Source organism: Trachypithecus francoisi, unplaced genomic scaffold (assembly GCF_009764315.1).
Source record: "Trachypithecus francoisi isolate TF-2019V2 unplaced genomic scaffold, Tfra_2.0 Lachesis_group2, whole genome shotgun sequence".
In the NCBI taxonomy this organism is placed as follows: Eukaryota; Metazoa; Chordata; class Mammalia; order Primates; family Cercopithecidae; genus Trachypithecus; species Trachypithecus francoisi.
The window spans coordinates 126,966,545-126,977,165 of record NW_022681465.1 but is presented as its reverse complement, the minus strand read 5'-3'; the positions used below and the strand labels follow the sequence as shown (position 1 = coordinate 126,977,165).

General features: G+C 36.4%; 1 protein-coding gene across 1 annotated transcript; it reads right to left on the bottom strand.

The window, feature by feature from the left end:
• Positions 1–275: 275 nt before the first annotated feature.
• LOC117065503 (ubiquitin-conjugating enzyme E2 N-like) lies at positions 276–1,338 on the bottom strand. Its single transcript, XM_033180359.1, has one exon. It carries the CDS (start codon positions 1,318–1,320, stop codon positions 973–975), a length of 348 nt encoding a protein of 115 aa, XP_033036250.1. The 5' UTR covers positions 1,321–1,338; the 3' UTR covers positions 276–972.
• Between the last annotated feature and the right edge of the window lie 9,283 nt (positions 1,339–10,621).

Below are 10,621 nucleotides of genomic sequence, written 5' to 3'. Positions count from 1 at the left end.
CTTTTCCACATAGTTTGGGATATGGGGCTGAGGAAAGAGCAGCAGAGCTCTGTCTCTAAAGTTACTGGCCACTCTCTCCTCATCCTACAGCTCTATCCTCTTTTGACTCCTAACCTTGACACAGCCTTTCTTAGGCTCCTTTTATTTAGATATTGTACTCTTCAGAAATTTGCACTTCATTCTTTCTTCTTTGGTTTTATAAATTCCTCTTAAGAATATGATGTAGTCTTGGTCTTCAGTGATGTAAGACCAATAGATTTATGTTTTGAACTCCATTTTTTTTTTTAGAATAACAAAAAATATTTTACTAAAACGTAAGATTTACAGAAGTTTCCAGACAAGCCATACAAAATGGTCACAAGCTTTTTTTGAAGGGGGGAATCTACACTTGACAGCAGTGTTATCAGTGAGGGCTGTGATGTTTGTTTAATGTTCCCATTTTGGTTCAAACAATCAAGCTTGTTCATCCACAGCGTCTAAATAAAGTTAGACTTGGCTAGAGAGCATATTCTAAAGATCTGGTTAGCTGCTTTTAACCAATACAATTAGATCACCAAAAAATGGGGAAAGGAGACCATAAAATTAAAATAAAACTACCTCCCCGCTCAAAAAAAATAAAATAAAATAAAGAAAAACACCCACACCCCTGCAGCTAACCTGACAACTACCTTCATTCACAGTGCTTTATATTTAAACCAGGATGGGGGAAATGAATAAAAGCAGGGAGGGGCCACTGCTTTTAAACATTTCACAACAATCCAGATGATACTTCTAGCCTCTGCTCATGCTTTATGACAGTGAATCAGGACAAGACATAGATTTGCTAATGTGCATTTAATCACCGAAGAACTGAAGATGTCTGGGCTTTTTTATTCTGTAATGTTTCTAAGACTTTGTCCATTAAATGCAAACAAAAAGGAGGAAGTCTTGGCAGAACAGGAGAAGTGATGCACACTTGATGATTGGATCAATTTAAATATTATTCATGGCATATAGCCTAGTCCACGCTCTGGCTGTTTCTATGGCTTGGGCTTCGTTGGTCTTCCACTGCTCCGCTACATCATTTGCTAATGGATCATCTGGATTGGGAGCACTTAGCAAGGCCTGGATCAATAGCAGAACTGTGCGGATCTGCAGTGCTGGGGACCACTTATCTTTCAAAATATCTAAACATATTCTTCCCAACTTGTCTACATTAGGATGATAAATTTCATGAAAATAACGGGCGTTGCTCTCATCTGGTTCTGCTTTGATGCCAGGAACTGGTTCTGCCAGCAAACGCTGGGTTTCCTTGATGATCCTGCGGGGCAGCCCGGCCATCTTGTCAGAACCCAAGTTCGGCCTCTTGAACTCCACTTCTTTCCAGAGTTCCATATGTGTAGGCCAAATGAAATCCTCTGAATATCCCATATGCATTTTATTTTATTTTTTCATAGGTTATTGGGGTACAGGTAGCATTTGGTTACATGAGTAAGTTCTTTAGTGGTGCTTTGCGAGATTTAGGTGCACTCATCACTCAAGCAGTATACACTTCACCCTATTTGTAGTCTTTGATCCCTCATCCCTGTCTCACCCTTCCCCCCAAGTCCCCAGAGTTCACTATATCATTCTTATGCCTTTGAGTTCTCATGACTTAGCTCACTTATCAGTGAGAACATAGGATATTTGGTTTACTATTCCTGAGTTATTTCACTAGAATAATAGTCTCCAGTCTCAACCAGGTCTCTGCAAAGGTCATTAATTCATTCCTTTTTATGGCTGAGTAGTGTTCCATCGTGTGTGTGTGTGTGTGTGTGTGTGTGTGTATCAGTTTCTTTATCTACTCGTTGATTGATGGGCATTTGGGTTGGTTCCACGATTTTGCAGTTGCAAACTCTGCTGCTATAAAGATATGTGTACAAGTATCTTTTTTGTATAACAACTTATTTTCATATGGGTAGATACCCAGTAGTGAGATTGCTGGATCAAATGGTAGTTCTACTTTTAGTTATTCAAGGAATCTCCACACTGTTTTCCATGGTGGCTGTATTAGTTTACATTCCGCTAGCAGTGTAGAAGTGCTCTCTGTTCACCACATCCACACCAACATCTATTATTTTTTGACTTTTTGATTATGGCCATTCTTGGAGGAGTAAGGTGATATTGCATTATGGTTTTGATTTGCATTTTCCTGATTATTAGTGATGTTGAGCATTTTTTTGTATGTTTGTTGGCCATTTGGGTATCTTCGTACGGTGGCTCACGCCTGTAATCCTAGCACTTTGGGAGGTTGAGGTGGGCAGATCATGAAGTCAGGGGATTGAGACCATCCCGGTCAATATGGTGAAACCCTGTCTCTATTAAAAATACAAAAATCAGCTGGATGTGATGGTACACACCTGTAATCCCAGCTACGCAGGAGGCTGAGGCAAGAGAATCACTTGAACCCAGGAGGTGGAGATTGCATTGAGCCAAGATCCCACCACTGCACTCCAGCCTGGTGACAGAGACCACTTTTTGATGGGATTTTTAGTTTTTTTCTTACTGATTTGTTTGAGTTCATTGCAGATTGTGGATATTAGTCCTTCATCAGATGTATAGATTGTGAAGACATTCTCCCACTCTGTGGATTGTCTGTTTACTCTGCTGACTGCTCCTTTTGCTGTACAAAAGCTCTTTAATTAAGTCTCAGCTATTTATCTTTGGGGTTTTTTTGTTTGTGTGTGTGTGTGTGTGTGTGTGTGTGTTTTCTTTTCTTTTTTTTTTTTTTTTTTTTTTTTGATGCAGTCTCACTCTGTTGCCAGGTTGGAGTGCAGTGGCACTATCTCGACTAACTGCAGCCTCCATCTCCCGGGTTCAAGTGATTCTTCTGCCTCAGCCTCCTGAGTAGCTAGGACTGCAAGTGCGCATGTGCCAGCACACCCAGCTAATTTTCGTATTTTTAGTAGAGATGAGGTTTCACCATGTTGGCCAGGCTGGTCTCGATTTCTTGACTTCATGATCTGCCTGCCTCAGCCTCCCAGAGTGCTGGGATTCATGAGCCACTGTGCTGGCCTTATCTTTGTTTTTATTGCATTTGCTTTTGGGTTCCTGGTTGTGAAATCCTTCCCTATGTGAATATCTAGAAGGCTTTTTCCAATGTTATCTTCTAGAATTTTTGTAGTTTCAGGTCTTAGATTTAAGTCCTTAATCCATTTTGAGTTGATTTTTCTATAAAGTGAGAGATGAGAATCTAGTTTTATTCTCTTCCATGTGGCTAGCCAATTATCCCAGCACCATTTGTTGAAAAGGTGTCCTTTCTCCACTTTATGTTTTTGATGGAAACACATCCCATGCTCATGGATGGTTAGAATCAATGTGAAAATGACCATACTGCCAAAAGCAATCTAAAAATTCAACAGAATTCCTATCAAAATACTACTATCATTATTCACAGAATTAGAAAAAACAATTATAAAATTCATATGGAACCAAAAAAGTGCCTGCATATCCAAAGCAAGACTAAGTAAAAAGAACAAATCTGGAGACATCACACTACCTGATTTCAAACTATACGATAAGGCCATAGTCACCAAAACAGCACGGTACTGGTATAAAAATAGGCACATAGACCAATGGAACAGAATAGAGAACCCAGAAATAAACCCAAATACTTACACCCACATGGATTTTAAATTAAGTGTTCAAATCTAACTTTATTTCCTAAATATACTCACCTTTCATATTTCTAGTTCAGTTAATGGGATTGATACCCAAATCAGTGAGCTGATTAGAGATTAAGTTCTTTGAGTTATTCCTCATATCTTCTCAGTCACTAAACTTTGTCAATCTTGCTTTTAAAATATTTCCTTGAATCATTCATCATCAAAAAATCATATTTTCACCTAAGTATTGTGTATAATATGTTATTCTACTAACCCAAAATTCCTCTTCTCTACTGCCATTAAAATTATTTTGACAAGAAAAACAAAAAATAATTTGTCCCCCTTCCTTCCTAAACCATTCTTATGGCTATATTGTTTACAGGAGTAGTTGTCACACTGGACTAAAGAATTTCCTGAGGTATGGAGAATATGGACATAGAAAGGATCCAGAAAGGACATAGAAATATCACATATGCTATTTCCCAACCTAATCTGTCACTCTGTGGCTTAGGTGTCATGGTTTATCAGCCTTTTCCTATTTTATTTATTTATTTGAGATAGAGTCTTGCTCTGTCACTCAGGCTGGAGTGCAGTGGTGGATCTTGGCTCACTGCAATCTCTGCCTCCCTGGTTCAAGCAGTTCTCCTGCCTCAGCATCCCAAGTAGCTGAGACTACAGGCCTTTGCCACCATGCCTGGCTAATTTTTGAACTTTTAGTAGGGATGGGGTTTCGCCATGTTGGCCAGACTGGTCTCAAAATCTTGACCTCAGGTCATCTGCCTGCACCGGCCTCCCAGAGTGCTAGGATTACAGACATGAACCACCATGCCCCCCATTTTCCCATTTTTTTTAAAAAGGTATATTGCACCAGCAAGCAAAAAAACCTGGGGCTCAACTAAATAGCCACTCAGAATGTTGTTAGTCTGAGAAAGTGAATCAACCTAATGACTACATAACAAATACCTTTGTGAACTAGGTGGTTTTTCATATTTTGTTTTTAACAAAATTTACCTGGTAGACCACTACAAATAATGTTGGAGATACATAGTTATGTGATTTTTGACATAAAACCCAGAAGAATTCATAAGAATTGAGCACCAGGGGAGTATGTTTTTTATACTCATTTACATGTTGATTATTAAATTCTCAAGACTTAAACCCATAAATGAAAAATAAGCACAGATTTGATGCTTATTCTAGCAATCAGACACTTTTATTCATGGATATATGAACTACTTATTAAAAGACTTGGGGTTATTAAATAATATAGCACAAATCAAATGTTGCTACTTTGAGTGATTGAAATTTTTAATATTTTATGTTGCATACAAACATGCTAAAAATTCAGTCAAGGATATAACATTTTTTAGAAACTATTATTATGTTAGAGCAAACTTTTAAAATATTTTGGAATAAAAATATAAGAAAAATAATTGTGTAGGGAAAGTGGAATAGAACTAAGAATTAAAGAAGAAAAATTAGTGGTATAAAGTTTTCAGCTATTAAAGGAGGACTGTTCATGCATTTTCAAACAATATAATGTTCATATTGATTATAATAATTAAATTTTTTTCAATATGTTTAAGTTTTATTTTAAATGTAGTGTTATTTATAAATTCCTAGAAATACAGTCTTTGTTATTTAAACTTAATTGAAAAATTCAAGACCACGTAATTTTAGGGGATTTGCAAAAAACCATATAAACCACTGAACCACAGAATCAAGTCAAAATTCCATATTTATATATATATAGTGATCATTTTAACTTTCTAATCTCATGTCCCACCACTTATATCATCTACTCCACCTACACCTGAGTTTTCTTTGAAGTGTCATTGGTCTCAAAGATTCTGTTTCTTCTATTTGGGATCATCTTCTATTTCCTTTTTACTAAACAGAAATTGTATGTCACGTTTATGCGAATTGCCTAACACAGTCTGTCACATTGTAGATTCACATTAATAAGAATAGTTATAATTTATTGAATGCAGTGGGCAGTAGACTAAGCATTGTGGACGCCCCAGCTGTTTTAATCCTCACAACAACCCTAACGATGACAGAACTGAGTCCCAGAGAGATCTGAAAACTTACCTAAAGTCAAGGAGGAAATGAGCCTTGTTGATTAAATGAATAACCAAATAAATGCTTGGCTGCTAATGCTTTTATCTCATTTCAACTGTTTCTGTGACTTTGGATTTCTTTGGATGTACAACTTCTATAAACTAGTCCAGGCCCTGTGAACAGTTGTATGTTGTTTGTTTTGCTTTTATTAGGAAATGTCATTACACTTTGTTGTAATTACCGTTTAATGTCCCTCTCTTTGACAAATGATAAGCTTCATTGAGTCAGGGATCATGAATACCATATTCACCACGCCCAGCATTGTACACAGTGCCTGGCATATACTGTGTTCTCAGTAATACATATTGAATTAACAAATATTCTACTACATTTTAGAAGGAGTTTTTAATCAACCCTGATGGTTGTAGATCATTAGGCACATTATTCCCTAATACAATGCTTCATTTACTTTAGAAATCCTTGTGTCACTTTCTGATCCTGTCATAACCAAATATTCCAAAATTATTCTTTAATTCACATTTCTCTGTATATTGACTATTCCTATCTCTGCTTAATTTATTTACAAAAGAGACTCTGTCACCACTGAAGATGGAATGCCCATATCACTGAACATAAATATAGTAAAAGTACATACCAAAACAAGTAGTGTTATTAAAATCCAGCTAACCATTGTCATCAGCTATGCCTGAGGTTCCATCTCCTTCTGTTAAAGAGAAAGATTGCCAACAATTAACGAGGACTTAAAGACAGACTACCACCAAATTATTACTTTTGCCTATTTAATCGTGGTCGAAAAAGCATTAAAAATAGACTCATGTTTTTCCTTTATGTACTTCTACTTAGCTTAATGACATTCCTGTGTGCCTTCGGAAATCGTTTTGGACACTGTACTAGATGGGGCTTATAAAATGTTTAGCCCAATGTCTGGCACATCCTATGCATTCAAAAAAATTACTTATTTTTATAAATATCCCACACTTTGAAAAAATGACATATATAAAACTATCTTGCTTCTAACGAATAGTATCAAATGGGACCTCAGTGTCAAGAGTTGTAGATCATTGGCCGGGCGCGGTGGCTCAAGCCTGTAATCCTAGCACTTTGGGAGACCGAGGCGGGCGGATCACGAGGTCAGGAGATCGAGACCATCCTGGCTAACACGGTGAAACCCCGTCTCTATTAAAAAATACAAAAACTAGCCGGGCGAGGTGGCGGGCGCCTGTAGTCCCAGCTACTCGGGAGGCTGAGGCAGGAGAATGGCGTAAATCCGGGAGGCGGAGCTTGCAGTGAGCTGAGATCCGGCCACTGCACTCCAGCCTGGGCAACAGAGCGAGACTCCGCCTCAAAAAAAAAAAAAAGAGTTGTAGATCATTGAGATTGCCAAATCTTTTAAAGTATTTCCTGCCTACTGCATACGTGTGAATATTTATAAGATTTCTAGCAAAGAAAAGCACTGAACATTTCTTGAAAGTATTAAAGTAAATTGAAAAAAGAGTCAGAAGGGGGACTACATTGAGTTTGATTCACTAAGAAGGCAGAAGCTACTGGATCAATGAGTACCTTCAACAGAGTCAGAGTTAAGCTTGTCTCAAGATGACACACTATTAAGCAAAGAGCAATGATGTGTAACAATTTCTGGAAACTAAAAGAAAAGAAAGGGAATTGCACTTCTGGCCACTTTTTCACTGTTATTCCAGAAGTGCATATTCTTGATATTTAAGAGACTAGGGATTAAAAGTTTATTGTTTGATATAGATACTGCTGAAAAATTTTATTTCCCATCATATTTAATATTCACAAATGATATGTTTATTAAAATATACAGTAAATTCCTTTAAAAGTGCCACATATTTTATACTACCAAAGTTGTTACACCTTCCACATTTTAATAATTTCTTTGCATTAAAAGCCAAAACTCAGAAGTATCAAGATCTCCCACAAATATTCTAATTTATGTGAATCTGATACCTAGACAAGGAGAAAATTAAGCAAAAATATTTGTGAATTCATAAAAGCAACCCATTTATATGACTAAAAAAATGCATATGTAACTTTAGTTTGGTTAATTGACACCATCCATAGAAAAGATGTTGCCAGTACACTCTAGAATGTTCAGTTGACGTTGATATTTCAAAAAAGATACGGTAATGGAGTTTACTATAATTAACAATGAAAGAATGAGAATTATTGGAAATTCACAAATTGAACCAGCACAGTCTATTTATCAACTTCCTGTTTGAACTGTGCTTCTCATTTAACATATAAACACCACCTGTGCCAATACTTTCCTCTCTCTAAAATTGCGATAACCTTGTTTCAGAGAAATCAGCAGTCTATGACATTTACCTTAAAAGAACAAGGCTGTCCATTCTCAAAAGAGCTAATGTGTATATGGAATATCCAGAAATCCTATTTACTGAAGGAGTCAGTCAAATCCTTTGGAGACTAGTGTTTGTTTTGGAGGCCTTTAATAAACTATTAACAAGTTTAAAAGAAAGAAACAAGTGTTTGCAAAGTTTGTTTCTTATATTTTGAAATATGCAGTTGCTGAAAATAGTTACTTGGTTCATAAACTGGCTCATTAGGCTCATATTTTATTTTTTATTTGTTTTTTTGTAGTAAAAGAAACAATAAAATTTACCATTTTTACCATTTTTAATGTACAGTTTGGTGCCATAAAGTACATTCACATTGTTGTGAAACCTTCATCACCATACATCTTGCAAAACTCAAGCTGCATTCATTAAACAGTAATCCCCTATTCCCTCCTCCCCTCAGCCCCTCATAATCCCCATTCTATTTTCTTTCTCTATGAATTTGAATACTCTCGGTACGATATATAACATATTTAAGTGGTACCCAGAGTAGTCAATATTTGTCTTTTGTGACTGGTTTATTTCTTTTTGCATAAAGTTTTCAAGGTTCATCTATGTTGTAGTATGTATCAGAGTTTCCTTCCTTTTTAAGGCTCAATAACATTCCATTGTATGTATATACCACATTGTGTTTCTCTATTTATTTGCTGATGGACACTTGAGTTGGGTCCACTTTTTGGCTATTGTGAATAATGCTTCTATGAACATGGGTGTACAAATATCTGTTTAAGTCCCCATTTTCAGGTCTGTTTGTTTTTTTGTCTATATCCAGAAATGGAGTTGATGGATCATATTGTAAATTCTATGCTTAATTTCTGGAGGAACCACCATACTTTCATGTCTCAATTTCATCCAAAGGAACCCATAGGCTTTTTTCCTGTTGTCCTTTTCACAGTCTGCATACACGCACACACACACGCACACATACATACGCACACACAAACACACCCTTCCTCTCCTCTTTATTCAGATTGGCTTTAGCAGGGGAGAGTCATTATAAAGCTCATTAATCTTCATTTTTCACAGCAAGATTCATTTTATAGGACTGAAAGATGCAGAAATGGAACCACACAGCACTTTGTCAGCAGCTAGGATTTCTGAATGTGATGCCGAGTGAAAATTAAACACAAGAGACCAGACAGCAGCTCTAATAACTCAGTAATTTCTAAATAAATAGACTGAGATTGATGGAACTGAAAACAGTTTTCTCTAACAAGGGAAAGTATGCAGGGTAGTAATATTTGACTCAAATATGCTTTGCAAAAGGGATTAGGATTCCTGAAAGCCTCTCATTTCCCCATCAGAGAATTTGTTTCTTCTATCAGTCAAATGGTGGTTAATTATCACATTTCAAGGAGCAGCTCATTAATTCATTAACTAAAAATAACTAGATATTTATGTAGGAAGATAACACATAATAACCGATAACTTGAATAGCTCTGCCAATGTAAATTGTCTTCCAACTTCATGAAAGTTTCAGGAGGTGATTCCACACTAAAAGTTTATGCCAATTGTTAATTTCCACTTCAAGAATTTAAGAATTTTGGAATGAAATAAATTTAAAACTACATCCCCAAGGGAAATTATTGTATCTCTGTTTGATTAGCTTTGTTTGGCAGTTTGATACTGACAAAGAAAGGTACAATTGGGAATAAGAGGCTGGCAGGGAAACAAATAAAATACTGTATTAAAATGCCAGTTAAGGCAAGCACTTTAAGGAAAAAAAGCAGGGGAAATGCACTAAGAGAACTGGGAACTTTATTTTTCCCCTTGTCAATTCTAAAAATTTCCCCCAGGATCAGGAAAAAAACTTTAAGACACATATATTTAGTATACTGTTTAAAAAATGATGTTACAAAGTTAACTCTTTTACATTTAAAACTCAGTGATTAAAAAGGTTACTTTGTTTCTCCTTGTTTCACTGTAAAATGTTTACCAAAGACTATGGTGATATATTTATGATAAATTAAGGAATAGTCATTAAACACACACCAGTATCCACCACTCAACCAAAAATGTATAATTTTAATGTAGAGAAAACTTATACTTCAAATTTCATGATAGATGTTACTGGTATGTTTTTCTAGCACAGACACAATTTCAACTACTGTATTTTATGTATTACATATAGGAATAAAATTTTGGCCATTTAGAAAGGGAGATTTTTAAAGGAGGGGGTTTAAACTTAATCTGCGTAACAATTTACATAATCCTAAAATCCTGCTTATCCTTATCACAGAAAGGAAGAGCAATCTCGCCAAAGATGTCTGACATCCTACACAGATATGAAGGGCTTCCACCTTTGCCCCAGTTCCTGCATTTTCCTGTGCCTAACTCAAGCACTGCAAAGATCTGTTCCCTGTTATAAATCTGTTTGGAGAATGTAGTTTAATTTAAAGTTTCCTTTTTAAGGCCGGGCGCGGTGGCTCAAGCCTGTAATCCCAGCACTTTGGGAGGCCGAGACGGGCGGATCACGAGGTCAGGAAATCGAGACCATCCTGGCTAACCCAGTGAAACCCCATCTCTACTAAAAAATACAAA